Source organism: Crocodylus siamensis, chromosome 6 (genome assembly GCF_052110815.1).
Source record: "Crocodylus siamensis isolate JL-2025a chromosome 6, ASM5211081v1, whole genome shotgun sequence".
Lineage (NCBI taxonomy): Eukaryota > Metazoa > Chordata > Crocodylia > Crocodylidae > Crocodylus > Crocodylus siamensis.
In genome coordinates, this window is record NC_143400.1 from 70,611,518 (window position 1) to 70,634,022 (window position 22,505).

At 44.9% G+C, this 22,505-nt stretch overlaps 1 protein-coding gene across 6 annotated transcripts in view; it reads left to right on the forward strand.

Moving 5' to 3' along the window:
- Positions 1–22,505, forward strand: part of LOC149862972 (uncharacterized) — a 184,043-nt gene that overhangs the window by 130,315 nt on the left and 31,223 nt on the right. Inside the window, exon 1 of one of the 6 annotated variants that reach the window (XM_090051573.1) lies at positions 17,584–17,661. The exons of the other annotated variants lie outside the window; for them this stretch is intronic. Coding sequence (XP_089907699.1) covers positions 17,644–17,661 — 18 coding nt within the window. The 5' untranslated portion in view covers positions 17,584–17,643. Of the gene's footprint in view, positions 1–17,583; positions 17,662–22,505 lie in introns of those variants that run through there. 6 annotated transcript variants of the gene reach the window in all.

Genomic DNA, 22,505 nt, shown 5'->3' on the forward strand with positions numbered 1-22,505 from the left:
AAAGTCTTTGCTGCAGATGGCAAGTTTTGAGAATGGTCTTCACTTGGGGACCCAGTCCAGCAAATTTTTGTTCACTTAAGTAGCCATATGCATACAAATCAATGATGTTAAGGGTGTTAATTTTAGTAGGCAGTAATTTGTTACTTTAATTATTTATTGTTACTTTAGGTATTTAGTGACTAGGCAGGTAGTTGAATGTATTGTGCAAAATTGTGTATTAGCCAAATCTTGAGTAATTGATGGAATTAAAAGTAAATTTAACACTTATTTTGACAGAATGAATCCTGCTGTAATAATGTAACCATTGATCAATGGTAAAAACATCTTCTAATGTAAAGAATTAAAAATGAAGGGCACAATTGTGTTTTGGCTTGAGGATCTTTTTACAGCTCTAGCTAATCTCTGTAAGCTTTGTGTAATACAGAGGAAGCAAGAGAGAAAAGGATTATGCTTCCTAGTGGTCACTAGTGAGTTACTTAAATATTGACTGTGGGATGCTCAATTCAGGCTCTGAGCATACCACTTCTGCAATGCTTCCAGTTCCACATCCTGACATGCCAATCAACATGAGAACATAATGGAGATATGATATATAATCACAGTTTGCACTAGGAAAAGAATGTTAGTGAAATAAGAGTCAGGTGACACACAGCTATATCCACAGTACACTTTCTAGAGCAGTGGTACCCAATCTTTCAGCCCTACAGGCTAGGTGAGTCGTATGGGTCTGGTCCATGATAGTTTTGGTCCCCAGATCAAGCCCCATATACCTGGATTGGGCTCTGTGTGGCCCTGGTCCAGCTCTGTGCACTCCATCTAGTGTGCAGGGCCATGTTATCTGACAGGTTCCCTATGGGTCAGGATATTTGACAACAGGAGTGGTTATTAATGCTGCCACCAATCCACTACTGCCAAATTTTCAGACTCGTGGGGAGCCTGGCATGCCAGATGACATTACCCCCTAGGTCAGATCTGGCCCACCATCTAGGGACTGAGCACTCCTGATTTAGAGGAAGATGAAACCAGGTGCACAGGCAGAATTGCTATATTAGCAGAACTGTAGAAAGTAATAGCTGTGCCCACCATTCCTTCTCTATGCTACTAGCGTTGCTGGGGTTCAGTAGTTATATTCTGCATCCCAGCATAGAAGTGCTGCTAATGGGATATGCCATGACACATGGAAGAAAACTTTTTTTAGTCTTTCTCTTCTGAAGACTGGCAGATGATTTAAATATAGTGAAAAGGACAATAAATGCCCTGCTATATCAACAGCAAGCATAACTGCAGAACAAGACAATTTTGGTTTATCCAGGACTTGAAAGAACTTAACTAACAAAAGCAAAAAAATTACCCTTTACCTGTCTGTATAATCCAATGAATGAGTTATTTTGGTGGCAGAGATGGTGATAAAACCATGCCAAGGGTGTCTTACAAGATGTTGATGGTTCCAGTGAAGCATTCTTTATTATCTTCATGTGATAAATTATTGGAGATTAGTTTTCTTAGGCATGGTGGCAAATTAAAATGACATTTTAAACCAAGAAATGTAGCAATCAGAATCTATGATACTTGAGTCTGGTTTCCTTTTCGTTGCATATAATGAAAACAGCTTTCACAATTCAGAGAGATACTCAAACCTGTTTTGCTTAGTGACAACTTCTGTGGTGACAGAATATTTAACAAGCCTATGGAAGTGATGCTATGCTGTCTAGTCTAATGTATCTGATTTATGCTTAAGGGCCTTCTTTTGTACTATGGTTTATCAGCCTGGATTAGAGCCACAAGAGGACCCTAGGCATCTTACTGTCACAATAGATGCTTGAGTCCAAAATGTGGATTCATAAAAACCCTGCCTTACCCTGGAGGTGCCTAAAATCCCTGGAAGTCTAAGTTTCTAATTGACCACCATGCACAAGAATCTCTAAGTCTTGCCTGCATTTAATAGTTCAGAATGTCTGACAGTGGTTCACAAACTGGACTCTTTTCCACATTTTGCTTGCAGGATGCAAATCTCTAGGTAGTCTTATAATATGTTACCCCCATGCAAGTAGCCTGGTGGTTAGTGTGGAATACCCAAGTATTTTATATAAACTAGCTTTTGGGAGACCTGGATTCAAATCCTTCCTCTGCCTTTGGAGACTTAAACCCATGGCTCCCAGAAGAGTGTCTTAACCAGAGAGCATGGGCTAGTCTGGGGGTGGAGAAAGCTTCTTCTATCTCTTCTACTGATGTTGTTCTACAAGGTATGTATTAATTAAATAGTCAGTGGGTAAGAATGGGAATGAAAGTGAACTAATAATCTGGGGACATCTACACAAGGCACACTGTTGCTGTAGCAACGAGCTATGGCAATGTAGCGTCCATGGGCATGAATCATACCGCCGCCGCTAAAGCACAGTAGGGTTGGAAATGACCCATGCACCACCAGGACTGTGCAGTAGCAAGTATTAAATGACTGTGCAGTAACACCTGCACAGTTGGGCATGTGTGTAGATGTGCCCTGTAACTCGTAGTTTGGGTACTTACCCGAGAAAGAAGAGACCTGGATGCCAGTCCCTGCTCTGATGAATACTTAAGTATTTTTACATAAAACAGGGCAACTTCAACAGGAAAGGTTTACCACGCCCTACTTCAGAATCCCCTATACCTAGTAGTTAAGGTGTTGTCTTGGGATGTGGGAGATGTGGTTTTATGACCTGTCAGGTAGGGTGGGATTTTGACCTGGGGCTCCTGCCGGGTGAGCACTCTAACACAAGGGGGTTAGAGATGCAGCCCACAGACTGGATCTTGGCTATGGAACCATTTCATCCATCTGAAGTAGGGTGACCATATTATTTTTTTTAAGGAAATTTGGGACACTGCCCCCCCCCTCCCCCAAGTCAGTGATGCTACTGGAAGCAGAGGCATGGTAGCGGGGTGCAGTCCAGTGGGCAGGCAGAGCGGCATGGTATGCCAGGCAGGCAGGTGGGCAGGTATTCCCACCCACACCTGCCTGGCTCAGGTGCTCCTGAACAGTGGCTGGAGGCTGGCAGGGGGTGGGCTGGGCACCACTCCTTCTGCCTGAGGTGGGAGGGAGAGCACTGCTATGAGTTGACAGCTTGTGTGTGTGTGTGTGTGTGTAGTGCTCCCCTGACCACAGTGCCCTGGGTGGTCACATCACCCACTCCACTAAGGCTGGCAAAATGCGGCAGACAAGTTCACCCTGCTGAATTCTTTTCTCAGTGCCAAGAGAATGTACTAACATTGTTAGAAAAACACTGAGAAAAGCATTTGGCAGAGTGAATTTGTATGCCACACAGTGTTGGTCTTAAGGGTGAACAACATGGGTGACTGCCCAGGGTGCCATGGTTGGGGGGGGTGCCACAAATGCACATGCCCTTCCTTCCCCCCCCCCCCACTCATGTGAGCTGCCTGTGCTCACAGCAGTGCTCTTTCCCCATCACTTGCCCTGGCTGATCCCCACCCTAGACACGGGGAGTAGTGCCCAACCCAGCCTACCCTTCATCTCCAGCTGCTTCTCAGGAAGAGCTGGGTCAGGCATGTGTGCATGGCAGCAGTGGTGCCTGCCTGCCTACCCACCTAGCACACCATGCCACTTTGCTTCCCTGCCAAATTGGGCTCCACAGACTTGTGATTCTAGGATTTCTGTTTGAATTTTTGCCAGCTACCCAGGACAGCCTACAAAATCTGGGACTGTCCAAGGCAAACTGAGACTTATGGTCACCCTAAATTTACAGGGCTCCTAGAGTGCCTGGGACTCTGGAGGCACGGCAAGTGAGGTGGGCCCGTTGCCAAATTTCTAGCTACGGAGCCCTATTGGGGATGTCAGTGGCAAGTTGGGCAAGTGAAGGCTGTGTTAACCCCCTTGCTGCTGCTGCTGCTGGATCTGGCCTGCAGGGATCCTCACAGTTTAGATACAGCCTAGGAGCCCCTGTGAGTTTGACCCCTACTCTAATCAGTAGGCTATTGGACCAAAGGAAGTCACTTCCTCTTCCTCTTCTATTGGGCAGCCTAGAAGCCAAACTCTAGAAGGTTGTTCATGACTTAAGATACATTGGTACCAGTGCAGACTTGTAGTTGAAGTACAATTTCATGTTAGAAAAAATAAGTAAAGCATATGCATTACGTACGTGTTATGAATGTTGTAGCTTTCTAAAAGCCATAGTCTCTCATTACTGTTTCAGGAAGAGTGAGCGACCAGATATGGCTCAATTTAGGAATGCAAAAACATGAATCAGAATGCATCAATGTATACAAAACAATAAAAAGCAGAATAAGAAGATCTCTCTTCAATGAGTTATTTCTCTTGCTTTTCCCAAGCATTGTTCTTCAGATATCCAAATCAGAAGTGAATGATTTAAGCGGTCAATTCAGCAAATCACTAAATTATGCTTTACCTAGATGCTTAAACATTTTGCTAAATTGCAGTCTATCCAAATAGTTTATACTGCATAACATTTACATCTGCGAAGGTTCCCATTCATGCTTGTCTGTACAAAGTTCACTACGCTCTGCCAGTCTTACAACAGTTAGTTATGTGGCACAGATGGATGCTTCAACTTACAGGATAAAATGCTTTTGTGATGGCTATCTCCTTTTAATGCATGCTTGCTTTTTAACAGCTGATCCTGAAAAGGAGCTGACATGTAGACATCAAGAAGTATGATTCTATTGTAATGTGCCCCCTGCATTTCTGACTAAAAAGAGCATGTGCTGAGCAGTTCAAATATTTCAGCCTCCCTGTCATAATTTGAAAGTTTATATTGGAGCTTGCTTTTAACTCTGTGTGTTCCTGCTTTGAAAAGGAACGTAGTCATTATGTTTTTATTTTATATTTGCACTTCAGTCAGGACAGAAGAATGGAAGATATGTTATGATAGCAAATTCCACATCTGACTTATGCCATCTGCTAACAGCATGTGTTGGCAACTATGTTGCCAGAAACTATGAGGAACAAAGAGAGTATCCGTCTGCAGAAAATGACACTGCTCTGAGAATTAGATTCCCTCATTCCAGAGAATCTAATCTACCACTGCAGAATCCATGAGACCTCTCGCTATACTACATGGGTGCAAAGCTAGTGTGATGTCATTCAAAACAGCATAGAGGAAAGCAAAATTTGGTTCTAGTCTTTATTGAGAAGTTTCAAGGCTATCATTGCAGACCTAAAAGTACTGCACCACCATTTTAAAGAAGCTGTGCGAACACCAACTTCTTTATTAAGATGACATTGTTGGAATTCCCAAATCAAATTATTTAAAAGAATACAAATTGTTTAAAAATGACTTCAGACCATAAATTAAATGTGCAAAAATTAAGTGTGGAACATTGTAGAGAAAGCTGCTGAAAGCTAACCTTTTTAAAAAATCTGGCTCTGGTAAATGACCTTCACAATTCCAGTGGTAAGTAACAGAAAAGTGACAATAGCCAGGGTAGAATTTGGAACCACCTGCTCCCAAAGGCATAAGCCCTTACAACTTGACATAAAAGATAATTGCCATTAGCTGGAGGCAGTTACTGCTACACAGTAATTAAGTCTGATTCTATACACTAGAGTATCATGGTATGTATGTACCCTAACTACGATGTTAAATTATGAATGGAGAATGGTGGAAACAAATATTTATTTAGGTAATCTCTGAGCTCTAACACAATTCCTCTCCTTACTATATGGCTACTGTATTAATACCAAAACATCAAGAGAAATTCTGTGACAAAATCATGTGTAAATACCTGCATTATGTGTTTCTGATGCAAGAGTTTGATTATCAGTAAGGAAGAAAGGTGAAATGCAGCTGTGCTATTTTGCTCAAGAAGTAAACCTCAGTGATGGAACACGGGCAGTGTTGAAGAGAGAAACCCCGGCTACATACTACAGAATGCTTTTAAGTTTGAACATCTTGCTTTTTCTGCTTGTATGTGTGATTTACAGATACTAGGCCATATTGAACTCAGCTCAGAGGAGAAGTAATTCCAGTTAAGTCAAGCAAGCCACATTCCCTCAGACTAGCCTGGATTTGTCAATTTCACAGGGGCTGGGACAAGAGAGCCCATTGCTTTATTGACAGACTTTACAACTGATAGAACAAAGACCCTTATAATCAAACTAACAGGAAAAAAAGACCTGAATTTGGCCTTAGTAGGTTGGAGTTCATATTCACACTGTTATTCTTGGAGCAGACTGAGAAAGGCCAAAAACTTGAAAGACAAGGAGGATTTCTAAGTGGCTCACTATTTTGTGGCCCTTTATTTCAGTTTAGAAATGCCCCTTTGTTTCCCATCATCTCTGCTTATGAACTTTCCAGCTTTAATGCTGGAAACTGGCATGTAACTTCCTAGTTATACTATTACACAATTAATTACATTATCAGAGAGGGAGGAAGAGGTAAATAAAACTGCCTTCTGAATCTTTTAGGCTTCTCTATCACATGATCTTAACTTTTTCAGTAATTGTATTTATAGCAATAATTGATGAAGAAAAGGGAGAAGACAGTCAATGTAGGTTCTCAGATGGCATACCATACTATAATCTAATGCTCTCCAAGCATGCCTAGATTTCCTGGTGACTTAGGTGGAACAATGAATCTGCAGGGAATGGAGTAGTCTTGCTAAGTATACATAAAATGTTGATGCTTATATTCTGTCATTTAAAATTAATTAAATTTTCACTGATCCACACCAACACATGTGGCCCAATTCTTTATTTACAAAAAGTAAAATGTCATTGCAGAAATGATCTCATTGATTTAATGCAAGGAAGGATATTAGGTTCTTAGGTACCAAAGTGGTAAGTAACTTGTAATAATAATGTGTGTATATAGGTTGATGGAATTCCCATTAGTGCAAAACCAGCACACTTTTGGCTGAGTACAGACATTCAAAAAGCCAGAGGCTGAATTGATTCAGACTTGGCAAGTTAGTCTAATCTGTGTAGATTGAACTGATTTGCAAGCAAATAAACATTCACTTTTGATTCCAGAAATGTAACCACATGCCTGCATTGGCTCAAGCTCAAAGCCGGGGGGGGGCACCAGAGCGAGCCCTCCCTTCCCTTCTGCAGTGGCCAGAAGGCTAGAGGGAAGCTGAGCTGAGCTGTGGTAGGGACGTGGCCAGGCCCCAGCAGGCCTGAGTATGATTTTTTTTTAAATCCCTACCCTGGCCTCCAGGGACCCCAGCTGGGGTGTACCTGGAGGGGAAAGGGGGAAGCGGCCCTTGCCAGGCTTTTCAGGGGTGGGAGGGAAGCATTGTCAGACCCCAGCCTCCAGTTGGCACTGAAGAGGAGGTGGGAGGGAGGAATTGCAGAGAAGTGGGGCTGGCAGGGACCTTCACAAGTCTTTAGTCAGTGTTTAGTCTAGCCCCTGCCTAATCCCCAGCCAGATCCTCCCATACAAGCACAATCTAAAGAGCAGAGGGTCTGCTCGCAGCACCCACAACTGAGAATACCCACCAGGGGGCCCTTTGCTGCTGGGAAAAACGGTCACCAATGGTTTCCTGTGGTCAGTTTCCCTTGCCCCGCACCATAGTGGGGCCCAGAGCTGTACCCCTCCAGCCCTGAGGAAGTGCTGCACAGAGTCCCCCCACCACCAGCCCCACAGTGGGGGATGAGAAGGAGGAGGGGAAGAGCCCTGCCTGCTGCAGTGGCTTTGTGGCAGCCCAGCCTGGCTTGGGAGCAATCCAGACATGCCACTCCTGTGGCCCCAGCCTGACCCACAGCTGACTGGGACAGGGCCCTTCCCCATGGCCTGGCCTGGCCCCACCATCTACCCACTTCCCCTGAGGCTGGGATGGTGGGGCTGAGTCAGGCCATCCCGTGGGTGGAGCTGAGGGTGGGCATGGAGGGGGCCAGGCTGTGGGGGCAGGGCCCTTCCTGGCCAGCTGCAGCTTGGGTTGGGAAAGCTCTGCACCCAGATTGCTCCTGGCTCCCTGTGCCCAGGCTGAATTGGGCTCTCACAGCGCTGCTACAGTGGGCTGGGCTGGGCTGGGGCAGGGGGGCACTGCCTCAGTGCTCAGGGCTAGAGGAGCACAGTGACGGGCTCCACTGTGGTGTGGTGGGTAGGGGGGACTAGCTGCAGGAAGTCCTAGGTGGCTTTTTTCCCCAACAACACAGAACCCCTGGTGGGTGTTCTTGGTTTTGGATTCTGCAAGCAAACCCTCTGCCCTTTAGATTGTGCTTGTATGGGAGGGTCTGGCCAGCCCTGCTTCTCTGTGATTTCCTTCCCCCTCCCCCTCTTCACCTCAGGTGCTGGCCTGGGGTCTGGCCATGCCTTGACTCTCATTGCTTAAGTGGTGAATGGAGAGGAAAGCCAGGCACATCCCTGCTGGGGTCCCATGCTGATGGGAGGAGGGATTAACCTCCACTTCCTCTCAGGCTACTGGCATCTGGCCATGCCCACAGCTCCTTCTGCTGGAGCAGCGAGGGGGCACTCAGGAGCAGAGGCTCCCACCCCCAACCCCTTCTCAGCCAGCCAAAGCAGTGATGGGGCGGGGACCAATCTTGCTCTGCTGGAGCAGACAGCTTAGCGTAGCCTAGCCCAGCCCAGGGCTGCAAAGCATGCTGGGATGCTGGTGGACTGTGAGTTAACTTAAACCATTTTGTTCAAATGTTCTGTGCTGTACTATCATAGTTCTCCAGGAAGCCAGAATCAGGACTGGAATGGCCTCTGGGGTCTGTAGAACTGTGCTCTGTGTTAAGCTTCTAAGTTTTTTTATCTATTCAGCTCTTGAAAGTCTCTAGAGATGTTGCCACCAGCCAGTAATTCTATTATTTAATCAACTCCGTTCTAAGAAATTTTTTTGTTAGCTAATTTTTCACTCTTACTCTGTCAAATCCTTCCTTAATCACTTCAAATAATTCCTTCCCCTCTTTTAAATAATGACTTCAAGGGTTTAGACATTTACCATTTTCTCCTATGTTTAAGTGATATGAATTCCCTACCCTGCTTTCATATATTATATCTCCTCAGCCCTTTATCATTTTACTCCAATTTTTTATGTTATTACCCCAGAAACACTGGTCATCCCTGGAAATCCCTTGATTCGAGAATGATCTCTACCACAGCTTATATTGGTGGGTCTTGAGGTGACTTAAGAGTTCAATCCTGGAGCCACAGACCCATCCAGAGAAGTTACATGTCTTTTTGCAGGGGAGAGTAAGCCATAGGCTAGGAATTCTCTCCTTTTCCTTCCTTTGTTCTCACTACTCTGCTTTGAGGACAAGATGCTTTACCTCAAAATGGGCTGCTGCTTGATTGAGGTTGCAGCACCATTGGAGTTGGTTGGCATCCAGCTCCTCCCAGGTTTTGATATTGGCATCCATTTTCTTGAGAGATGCCTTCAATATGTCCTTTTAGTGTTTACTCTGGCCACCATGAGATCTCAGGCTGTTACTGACCTGGGAATAGAGCACTTGTTTTGGGAGTCAAGAGTTAGGCATCTGACATGCTGAAGCAATTTCTCAAAGGAGGCACTTATGCACCGGAGTCCTGTGCTGGATCTCCTCATCAATGTGTCTACTGAGGTAGGGAATGTGCTCAACTACCTCCAGAATCTTTTCCTTGAAAGTCATTTGTGGAGGAGGGGTCACATTCATGGCCTGGGGCAGGCTGAGCACTGTAGTCTTCCCAATGTTGAAAGAGAGGTGGTCCAAAGTTCAGTAGGCTTCTCTGAAAAGAACCAGCGCAGCCTGAAGATTTTCCTCAGTGTGTGCAAGGATGACCCAGACCCCAAAAACACCTGCTCCAAGAGTGATCTTTCAAAAGCTGCAAGGAGAAAAGTTAGCTTTTTGCTCTTACCTGGGTTAATGGGTCATGAGCTCTGGCTAATCTTGGTTGAAAATTTGCAGTAAAAAATTCTGATTCAGTATCACTGGCACATTTCACAAATTCATGTCAGTGTTACCAGATTATTTATTCTGAAACAGCCCTTACAAATTCTCAAACCCCAAACTATTGTGATTTTTTAAAATTATTATTTGGGTCACCGGACAGGGTATTTTGCATGCCAAAGCCAGCATAACTCTTCCCACCAGGAGGTAGTTAATTCTTGAATGTCCCCAAACAGTTAAGGGCCTCAGGGCTTAAGTGAGCCAGCAGCAATGTGGAGTCCAAATTGAGGGTGCACTGTGGAGTCCAAATTGAGGGTGCACTGGGAGTGAGCAGAATTAGGGGGGAGCAGCTGCCATTGAGACTGAGGGGACAATAATATGAGTTTTCTGGAAACAGGGATAGGGAAGTGGATAGCAGCCACCAAAGAGTGAGAAAAGGAAATGGAACAAAGGAGTAGAGAAGGAAGAAAGGGAGAGGCAGCACTCCACCCCCTGAAAGGAGAGAGCTGTCAGGGGAAAGGGCACAAGCAAGGTGATATGTAGAAAGATATGGCACTTTTCCTCTATTAATAGCATGCAAGACTCCATGCTACAGCACTAAACCTGCTGCCACCACTTTCCCATTCCTCCCCCATAATCAGCTATCTGAAATCCTTCTCCTATGCATATTTAAGAGGGCTAAGAGGATCTGCTGTGTCACTCATTAAATACACATATTGATGAATCGGGCTTTTCGCTTGCCTACTTAACCTCTCTGGCTTGTTAAATAGAGGCTGCAGCATAAGAGATATTAACAAGTGTTGAACTGCTGTGCGCATTTGAGAGCTCCAACACTAATCGGAAGGCTAACTATATTAGGCTTGAGCTCCACAAAAGTAAACATCCATTTCCAGCACTGATCACAAACATCTCTAAAGAATCTGACACCCAGCTGCCTTTAGTTGTCCATGATATCTCTAGGAGTTTATTGCTCAACAGTGGAATGTGTGGTGTTTTGTACAACTCTACAGAGGTAATCGTGAGCAGCTACTTAAATAGCTCTGATTATATTTGAAGAAGGCTGTTCCCTGAAAGTAGCTAGGATCCTTGAATAAACATATTGCCACAGATGACCAGCTGATATATGCTTCTGGACTTAAGACTGTTTGTCCTGCAACCAACTAGGGTCTAAAAAAAGCCAGTTGGCTAAGTTTAAATGCCCCAAAATAAAGCTGAACATGCAGGAGACCCAAATAACTGTAGCATGCTCCAGAACTCTGTTCATACAAGTTATAAAAGGAAGCACTTTAAGGGGGCTTTGTAGCAAACTGGTGGAGCCAGGTTTCCTGTGGTATCACAGACTAGCCACATAATGGTCAGTTAGACCAATAGGCACACTTGTGGAGTCAGAGAGACTGAAAATATAGATAAATAAAAGCCACATTGACAAAGCAAGAAAAGTTGGTGTTCAGGTATTGCGTGGGGGAGGGGTAGAAGGCATAAGAAAAATCATCAGCCTGCTTTATCATTTATTTCAAATAAAGTTATATATTGGTCTATGTTTGTCAAAGCTTTTATAGATCTAAAGTTCTCCTTAACTCATCCACTGTGTGCCCTTCAAACTGACATGAGAGAGAGCAGTCTAGCTCCCTTCTCTTCTTTTCCTCAGCTTTTGAATGTTGATTCCACACCTCCCTGGGCCTCAGAGTTATCACCTAATAACTTCACTCTGCACTGAGGATATTTAAATAAGCTTGGGAGAGTTTATAAGCACTTTATGGATCAATTTCCCCTCTGGGCTAAGTACAGACATTCAAAAAGCCCGGCTTGAATTGATTCAGTCTTTGCAGGTCGTTTTAACCTGCAATTGAATCAATTTGCAAGTGAATAGGCATTCACTTTTGGTTCTGGAAATGCAGTCACATGCCTGCAGTGGATCAGGTTAGAAGCTGGTGGGTGCTACAGCAAGCCCCCCCTTCCTTTCTGCAGCAGCCACAAGGCTGGAGGGAAGGTGACCTGGGGAGGGGCATGTGGCCAGACCCCAACAGGCTGAGTCTGATTGGGCAGGGGTTTAAACCCCCACCCTGGCCTGCAGGGTCCCAGCCCAGATCTGCCTGGCTTTTCCCTGCTCACTGCTCAAGCAGCTGAGGTGGGGAGCCTTGTGTCAGGGCTACTGGGTGTCTTATGTAGAGTTTAGAGTACCAGATGGGCTGGACAAGGATGCTCCTGCCTCAGGCAGGGGCTGGGCTAGCTGTGACCCCTGCAGGTCCCTCCCAGCCCCACTCCTCTAGGATTCCATGACCTGATCCAGAGAGGACCCCCCGGCGCTGCTCCTCCAAGAATGGAGCATTTCAGGCCCCCGTTCTACTGCAGAAAGAAGAGGGGGAAAGTCCTGGGGCCTGTTTCCCTGCTGGGACAATCTCTTCTGTGCTGGGACATGCACGAGAAGTTGCATGAAGTTCACGTATGCACGCACCCCCATTCCCACCCCCACCATGACGTGAAGCAGGGCCCGGTGCTGCACACTCCGTTCTCTTTCTTCCCTGTGGGGTTTCCACAGCCACAAGCAGGGGTCAGGGCTCTTCCCACCTCCCCCCCATGTTTATTTTAAGGGGCAGGAGGGAGTGAGAGGGGCCAGACCCACACCCTGGATACACAGGGTGAAGGTGGGGACTTCTTGTCACCCAGCCACTGTCTCTTTGAGGGTGCCTGGCATGGGGGCAGCAACTGCTTAATCTCTGTAACGATAACGGGGCTAACGCAGGGTGTTCGGGAGCAAGCACTGGACCCGGGGACACCAGCAAAGCGACTTCTTCTCCCACCAGGGCCATGCCTGGGACCAGGTCCAGCACAGGGCACGTGTCCCCAGGAGGGGAAGTCGATGGCACCACTCAGGAGACGAGCAGGGATTCCCCCTCCCCTAACCACTGCTGTCATCTCCACCTGAGTCACTCTCACCCACCTCTAGGGACCTGCAGCTGCAGCTGCCGCTGTGGAATTTGCCACCACTTGCCCACAGAATTACAGATCACTGCAGCTGCCTGATTGCAGCCTCTTCTTTCAGACCTCCTGGCAGCTGGGCCAGCCACTGCAAGCAATGGCAGGGCATCGCACAGCCAGGAGCACAGCAGTGGCAGGTCCCCCAGCAGGAGTCAGCCGGACCCTGCAACATTTGGGCTAGCCTAAACCTGGCTGCCTGGCATCTCTGCCGCTGCCATAGGGCTGTCCCAGCTGAGCAGCACGCCCAGGCACAGTGCCTGGAGCAGCTGCACGAGGCCCAGGGGCAGCAGCCAGGGCACTGCAAGCAGGGAAGCGGCCCCATGGTCTCCCTGGGCCTGGCCTTGCTGGGGCCACTTCCCTGTTTGCAATGCTCTAGCTCCTGCCCCTGGGCTCTGTGTAGATGCTCTGCGTGCTGCAGCTAGGTGCACTGCTAAGCTGGGGGAGCCCTGCGGCAGTGGTGGAGCTGCTAGATGACCAGGTGTAAACTGGTGCAGGTGTCACAGGGGCCATCTGGCTTCTCCCAGTGGACTTGCTGGGCAGTCTGAAAGAGGAGGATACACAGGATGCTTTGCTCCGGGCCATGGTCCGAAGTCAGCAAAGAGGAACTTGGTGAAACTGGAAGTGCCACGGTGAGACTTCCAGTTTCATTTTTGCCACATTGATCGGCATGCCGGTAAAGCATTCTGGATAACAGTGCCGGATAACACAGCTTTTACTGTATCTTGATCCAAATTGCCCATACCTTTGCTTTGCAAAACCAAAACCCAGGTGCTTCCCCTTACCGCTAATTATAAGTTATGTATCAAGGAAAATTGGCAAAGATTTATGTGCTCTTTACACATTGCTTTATTATGATTTTAGGTACTAAATTAATTTATGCATAATGATAGAATTTGATATAAAGTAAATTTAGAAATAAATACAGTGAAAGCTATGGCAGTGGAGCAGCTAAGGACATTTAGTCACTTAGCTATGACATTCATCATAGCACTTTACTAACATCTGGGGAACCTTATTTTTCCAGTATGAATTTTGTCTAGCTCCCAACTTCCAGCCATTGGTTCTTGTTATACTTGTGTCTGGTAAAGTGAAGAGTCCTCTATCATCAAATTTCTGTTCCCCACTTAGAAAACTGTATGCTGTGATCAAACCTCCTCTTACCCTTCTCACTTTCTAGTCCTTTAACTATTTCCAGGGCTCTACTCTGAACCAAATTAATTTATCAGCCTCTTTCCAAATTTGGGGTATCAAAACTAGACATGGGATTCCCAGTAGAGGTGCCAAAAAATCTTCTGCTATTAAATGTTTCCCTGTCTGTGAACTTCAGAGTTATTGCTTCTGTAGATAGAATCCTGTAAATAAGGACTACATGCTTTGTTTCCCCAGTATATGACTTTAATTTGCCTATATTGAAACATCTATTTCTTACACTAAATAATTCAGATTGCTTTCTATCAACGTGCTCTTCAATATGTAACACTACTCTAGTCTTTGTCATCTGCAATCTTTATCAATAATAATGTTATGTTTTCTATTTTATTATGTTTGTATTTTATTTCTGTCATCAAAATGTTTACAGTAACAAATCAAATGCTTCACTGAAATTTATGAAATCAACACTGTTATCAAACAAGCTGGTAATCTCTTAAGAAGTTATGAAGGTAGCTTGAGATCTATTTTCCATATACCGCTATCAGTTGGCCTGAAATCTACTACCCTCTCAATGCCATGGCTATAATTATTGGGATTATCTCACTTACAGTTTTTAAATATTGGCACAAGAGTCCTTCTTATCCTTTCAGTTCTCTAGAACTTCCTCTGTGCTCCAAGATGCGGCATGGCGATTAGCCAGTTCTTTTAAAACACCTAGATATATTCTTCTGTGGACCCATTGATTAAAAAAAATATAGCTTTAGTAGCTATTAATTGATGTCCTTAGTAACTATGGAAATTAATACACCATTTGGCCTTTTCCCAGATATAGAACAGAACTATTTATTGCACGCTTCTGAAATGTCTTAATTTTTTTACTGACAGCCCTACAATTTCCAGAGTAATGGATGAATATAATTTTTATGATTCTTTTTGTTTCTGAGGTGCTTAAATAACTTTTTAAATTGTCCTTAGCTTTACTGGAAATAGGTGTCTCCTAATGTCCCCCTCAATTTCCCACAATTCCTATTTCTGATGTATATTGATTACTATCAACTTCCCTATTTTTTCCTTTGTTATGTATGTTTGTTTAATAATTAATTTTATAGCTGCTTTTACTTCCTTTGTAAACCAGGCTGGGGGCTTTTTGGGGGTGGGAAGGGGGACTGTAAACATTGAGGACTTCCTTGTCTGTGGGACTGTGACTTTTTGGACATCTAGAAGAATGTTCTTAAACATTTTTAAACAATTATTATGCATGTGTGTCTCTTCTTTCTTCTTCATAACTACTTCAACTTTATTGTCTGCTGTCTGCTGTCTGTGCTGTATGAGTGAGTCAACACCAATTTAAGGGTCCTAGTTTCCCATTTCCTGAAGTAACCCAGGTTCTGCTGATAGAGGCAATGTGAAGGGAAAAAAATGTAGCTCAACAGGAACTTCTCCGGCCAGCAGGAAATTCTCAAAAGCAACATTGGTTTTCAAGTAATTACTTGAATTATCCAAGTAAACAGTAGGCTCATTATTAGTACTGGCATCCTTTCATCTGCAAGAGACGGTGGATATTGCAGCCTATGACATAGATAGTTTTCAGTGTCACATGTGACTGAATAATCCAATCTGAGATTTGCAGTAGCTGATCTGTGGCAGTAGTTGCAAATGTATGCGTCAGAGTTGGGTGGTTCTGGAGCTGCTTGCTTCCTACGGATTCTTTTTTCTTCAAGCTGTTGGAGCCAATTCCTGTCATGGACTTTAATGCCCTGGTGGAGACGATGATGCCACTTGTTTCAATTGCTTGCCAAGGTTTCTCACTGGCCAGGATCAATTCCAAATGCCTTCATATCGTGCTTGCGTGTGTCTTTATAGTGAAGCTTGGGGTATCCTACTATTCTTGTTCCCCCTGATAGTTCCCAAAATAGCATGTCCTTGAGTTCTTCTACAGCGGGCTCCACGTCTAACTCTGGCATGACCTGTAGAGCTGGTATTTGGTCCAGTGATTCGCTTGTGATGTTTCTTTCTTGTGCGTATAGCTCTGAGTAATGTTCAACCCAACAAGACATCTGCTTGTATCTGTAATGGTTTCACTGCTGTGAAATTTGAGAGGGGCAACCTTGTTAATGGTAAGGCCTAGTTCTTAGATATTTGGAGTGCAGCAAAGACCCTCTTCTATCATCATCAGTCATGATATATAGGCTTATAACCTTGAGAAGTCATGTTTAAATCCTCCCCCTCATTGGTGACATGTAAGGGGTGCACGTGAGTTGCCGCTCGCCACCCCTCCTCTCATCACTGACACCACCAGCAGCATCTGTGGGCGGCCAGCGATTGCCACTGGTTGCTGCCACTGCTGCTGGCAGCATCTGTGGGTGGTCGCCGACCCCTGGTCAGTGCTCGCTGACACTGCCAGCGGCATCTGCAGGAGCTCCCCACTTACCGCCACTGTGCTCCCGCCTCCGCCAGTGCCGACGTGCCCCCCCAGCTGCTGGGGGTATGTGTTGTTCATGCTCCCCCATCACCTAGACTTGGTCCAATTTTACTGGTTCTCCCTTCATAACATTTTTTAGCTCAATTCTTTCTCTCTGTTTATGCAGCCCAGACCTTTACCAGTTCCTATCACATTTAAAGGTCTTATCCCCTTCTACACAATACCAGCCCCTCCATCAGTTTTATTCACTACATTAATGCCAAGGATTGATTTGCTCTTTCAAGACTCTTCATGGCTCTGCTTTTCCCTGCATATCTGCAGTTCAGTCTTCATCAGTCCTACCCAGTACCCTTTTCTGGAGAATTAACTCTGAAGCCTAATGGCAACAATTTAAATAGCACTATTGTTAGCTATTTACTGTTGATCAGTTATTGAAGAAACACCCACTTCATTAATGTAATAAGATGGAATTGTCTAGCCTACAAAGAAATGTGGAAGGAACCACAAGTTTGAGACAGAAAACATCTTTCAGATAAATTCTAGAACAGCCGAGCTTGTGGGGAAGCTAAATTCAGACCTTCTATTTGGCTTTATTTGTAACTCCAGAGACAATAATAAATCACAAGCAGGGGAGATAGCTGGACTGTATAAACCAGTAACATGTGCACTCTCTGTCTGAGTAGTGTAGGGGCTTCATCCAGTTTACTAGGGCTAAGTACAGACAGTCAAAAACCCCGAGGCTAGATCTATTCAATCTTTGCAGGTGAGTCTAAGCTGTGCAGATTGAACCAATAAGCAAGTGAACAGACATTCACTTTTGATTCTGGAAATGCAGCCACATGCCTGCAGTGGCCCAAGCCAGAAGCCAGGAGGCACTAGCCCACACCTCCCTGCTCTGCTGAAGCAGACAGCTTAGGCAAAGACTGGCCCACCCACTCTGTGAGGGAGGGTTTGTGGGAAAGATGCAAAGCATTCTAGGATGTGGGGGGACTGTGAGTTAACTTGAATCTGGAAGGGATCTGGGATAGAAGTTCGATAGATGGGTTTAACCTAAATCAGGTAAGTCTGGAACTATATCCATCCAGGTTTATCTTAAACCAGTTTTAGCCATTTTGAAAGCAGTTTATGTGCACTGAACTTCTGTTGTGTTGCAGATTTGAACTGGTTTCTTATCACTTATACTGGTTTATGTGTAATTTCTGTCCGTAGGCCAGATGTTTGTCTACTATTTCTGGACCTGAATTAGAAAGTGCCATGGAAGTTGGAAATGGAAAGGTCAGAAGAGGTTTGTGGTGTACTGTCTGCAGCTACCATTTAAACTTCCCCAGTTCCCTGATCTAGTCCCTAGAGAGAAGCTGAGCATTTCAGTGTGGGCAACCACGGGGTTGTTTAGACTGCAGAGGTACAGAGCAAGTAGAGTTGTTTTTGTTTACCCATTTTGTCTCTGAACCAGTGGGCCCTGCCCCAGTGCCCTCACCCACATTCTTTGGTCAATATGTGGTGTACTTCCTTTCCAGGTCGCTGCCCCATGGTCTACAGTGATGTTTAGGGTTGACCTTGAGATCACCATCCTAAGTGCTGTGGGCTTCCATCCCCAGTCTGTCTCAGTCCCTTCATCCCAAAGCCCAGTCTGCCTGCTTGTTTCCCTAGCATATTCTCCTACCATTCCCCTTCTGGGAATGGGACTGTAGAGTACTTGTCTCTCCTTGTGGGATTGTCTCTATCTGCTGGCAGTAAAAAGAGGCAGTGGGATACAAGAAAGGCATGAAATCAGAAATGAGGATTGTGGGATTGCTGCCAGAAGACTCTGTATGCAGCATGGAGAGACATTTCAAGGACAGAGCCAGAAGTGGAGAAGATGTTCCTTTACAGGAGCCAAGCATCCAGGGGTAGGTAGGACTGTGTTGGAGGTTGAGCTGGGAATGTGCAGCCTAGGCAGTTGCTATGTATAAGTATGGGGGCAACTTTAAATTTGACTCTAATTATCTGTGAAGGCAAAGCCTAGGAGTCACATGACAACCTGTAAAAAACTTAGTCTGGGGAAATGCTAGTTAAAATTAAGCCAGTATTGCTAACTTTGCACTGAAGAGTTAAATAATAGCGTCTTATGGTTCCTATTTACCTGATAAAATGGCCAAAATGCCCCTTCACACCCTCTATTAGTCAGCACTGGGCCACTCCCTTGACTCTCACCTCACTCCTCTCCACAACCCACCCCCAACTACTTCACCTCTCCTTGACCCCCTACCACTCCTCTAGTGTCTCTGCACAGCTTGTATGCACCAATCAATCTCTCTCTCAGCCACTTTAGTGAATGCAGTGTCTCTTTGTAGTGCCTCCTATTTCTATGGTAACCTAAGATAGGAGGGGCAGTAGATCACTATTGAAGCTGCTTGCAAAGGTCTTGTTAGTATGTCTGAGCCAGGCAGGGATAAAAAGCCTCGTTCCAGCTGTCACTGAAAAGGCCCAAACCTTTGCTGTTTTCAGTGATAAACTAGCACACAACACATAAAAGCAAAATAATGCAAAGCAGAAGCAGAGCCAGTTAAAATGCAATAAAAGACACAAACAATCTGGTTCTAGTCCTGGTATCCTATTAACAACCTCATTTATTTTGCTAACCTATTGAATAGGAAAATACCACAGCCACTTATCAGCTTCCACTACATGGAATATACGTAACAGGAAAAGGCATAGAGCTGAGATCCAAGCAGGGAATTAGAGAAAAACGTTTTAAATTGAGCTGAGTAATGCGTTCACGTTTTTAGTGGAATTTGGCATGTTTTTCTGCTTGTGACATATCTGGCTTTTGCAGCTGGATTTTGATGAATATGCTTATCTAAGATCATTTGATAAAGTCTTAGTCGGCCTAATTGTCAGGGGGTGCTGCCCATCTGCATCACGCATTATCTCAAACTGGAGGTAGGTGGGATCAGCACCTCTGGCAATTTGGGCCAAGAAAAAGGATCTCAGTTAACAATTCACTTTATGTGTTATTTGATATTTGTTTGTCCATGCTCATTATTTGTGGAACTAGCTGGTCAGGCAGTTATGTTTTGCTCTTTAAGTGGATGCCTAAAGGAGGGAATAATGAAGGATTTCAAGACAGTTAGTTGCCCAATCACTTCAGGCATAAGCCTCATGCAAACATCTGTTCTAATGTGTTTGCTTTGTGAGGCTTTGGTTTAAAAAGGTAGTGAATATTGCTGAAACAACTTAGAATCATAGAAAATGAGGGCTGGAAGGGACCTCAACAGGCCATCTAGTCTAACCCCCTGCTCAAAGCAGGACCACCCGCAACTATATCATCCCAGCCAAGGCTTTGTCTAGACAGGTCTTAAAAACCTCCAAGAATGGCAATTCCACCACCTCTCTGGGCAACCTGTTCCAATGCTTTACTTCCTTCCTAGTGAGAGAGTTTTTCCGTGATACCTAACGTAAACTTCCTTGCTGAAACTTGAGACCATTGTTCCTTGTTAATAAACTTGATGGGTTTATTTGTTTCAATGCTTACAAACAAGATTCTACATTATTTCCTCATCACTAATGTAAAAACAGATGGTCTGAAGTGACAAAGTTCTGATTTGGTTTACTCCAAATTTGGGGTGAGATGAGTTTTGATTTGGCACGGAAATAACAGTTTCTAATGTTATGTAGAGCTAGATCTGAACTTATAGTTTCATAGTTTCATAGTTTCTAGGGTCGGAAAGGACCTGAACAGATCATCTAGTCCGACCCCTGCCATGGCAGGAAAGAGTATTGGGGTCAAGGTGTTCATCTAACCTCCTCTTAAAAACCCCTAGGGTAGGAGCCTGCACCACATCCCTTGGAAGTTGGTTCCAGGCCCTAGCCACCCTGACTGTGAAACAGCACCTCCTGATGTCTAACCTAAACCTACCCTCTGCCAGCTTGTGACCATTTTTCCTGGTCACTCCTGGCAGTGCTCGGGGGAACAGGGACTCCCCCAGTGCCTGCTGATCCCCTCTGACTAGTTTGTAACAGGCCACAAGATCCCCCCTCAGCCTTCTCTTGTGGAGGCTGAACAGGTTCAGGTCCCGTAGCCTCTCCTCATAGGGCCTGCCCTGCTGCCCCCTGATCATGCGAGTGGCCCTCCTCTGGACCCTCTCGATGCTGTCCACATCCCTCTTGAAGTGCGGTGCCCAGAACTGGATGCAGTACTCCAGCTGCGGCCTGACCAGTGCTGCATGGAGGGGGAGGATCACCTCTTTGGACCTGCTCGAGATGCATCTGTGGATGCATGACAAGGTACAGTTGGCCTTCCTAACTGCCTCCCCACACAACTTGCCTGTATCTGTGATAGTCTGGTATGGAAAACCTGGAGAATTCTGTCAACCTTGAGGCAATTTTACTGGTAAATATTCTGTTACTAATAGTAATACTTTGAATATATTATAGACAAGGCTTAAAGGATGTATAATATTGGTTGCTGAACAATAAGATATGGTAATAAAAATAACTCAGGGTGGAAAATAGAACTAGAAGGAAGAAAACATTGTGTTATGGCAAAAAAGGTGAAGGTGAAATTATGCTAAATAACTGTGAAAATACAAGGAAGTTTAAAAGAGGTAAACAGTGGGAAGAGAAGAGACTAAAAGGTGTGAAGAATGGGCAAGTCATGTCTGTAACAATATAATGTCAAAGGTAATTTGTAATAAGAGGAATATTCATCAAGGACAGCCAGAAGTGCAGATATAAAATATTAGGAGCCAAAATAATAAACAATTAATGGGAAAACCTCCTACTGGAGAGAAGAGTAGTATACCACCGCTGAGGAGAGGCAGGGCATGCTAAAGATTCCAGCATGGCACTGGAATTCAGGAGACCCGCGTTCTCTTGGCTGCATCACTGACTAGCCGCAGGTTCAAAAATTAGAAGGATCTCTTAGAGCCTTTCCTGTGCCCTCTGGAATCTTTGGGTTTCTTTCTATTGGCTTTCACTTAGAACTATATTGGAAAAGTACAATACAGGGATTCTCAATTGACAGCTTTAGAGGAGAAAAAATATATTATCTGATTATTTGCATACTAAGTATACTCTTTTAGGGCCTGAACTAAAGGCCATTAAGTTGATGGAGAGGTTCCTGTTATCTTCACAGGGCTTTGCATCAGAGCTCTAATGCTCTGGACCTTTTACTGTGAGAAAAGAATTTCAATGACACTGGATTGTTTTACGAGACATGGAAAGAAAATGTGCAGAAATATGATCTATCCTCTTCAATGTACTCTTCTGATTCCATGACACGCCTTTCTTCTGGCATATATAGGGCTGTGAGGCTAATGCAAACTAGTTATTAGGAAAGAAAGATTGACATGGGTATTCTGAAAGAACAAAGTCCTTGGTACGGCAACTCCCACTATTTGAGACTCAGAAAAACTATGGGCTAAGTCCTTCAAGTTTGGGGTGGGGCCACCAGTTCAGTTCACGCTCATGCTGGTTTATGTTATCCAGCTTTCAGCCGCTGGCACTGAAACCTTCACAAGTTTCCTGTTATCTGCTGCTCATGGCTGGCTGACAAGATGGCATGACCTTGGGTCATTAAGTCTAGAGACAGACATAACACATAAACTGTTTTAAGTGATCAGAAACTGTTTTAAACCTGTAACAGAACAGATGTTCAGTGCACATAGACCAGTTTGAAAATGGCTGAAACCGGTTTGAGATAAACCTGGTTGAATGTAGTATCAGACTTAACTGATTGGGGTCAAACCAGTTTATGCAATGTATGTTCCAGACCCTTTGCTGGTTTAAGTTAAACCAGACCCTTCGGCATCCTGGCATGCTCTTGGGGCTGGGTGGGGTTCTCTGCTCCACAGCAGGGCTGGCCTCTTCCCTCTGCTCCCTGGCTGGAGCTCCGGCTCAGACTGCAGGCTGCTCTCTCCTCCCCCTCACCACTTCCTGTTAAGCAGAAATATTCCCTCCCCTCTGCCTTGCTGAGAGGTGCCTGTGTATTAGCTAGCAGACCACATACTGGCTACAGTCCATGCTGTGGCAGATGGGACAAAGGCAGAATCACCAGGTAGCTGGTAATGTCCTTCTGTTGTTTTCTTAATGGAGTGATAAACACTGCATTATCAATTCCCTGCTGGGCTGGTGAAAAAGTGGGGAACC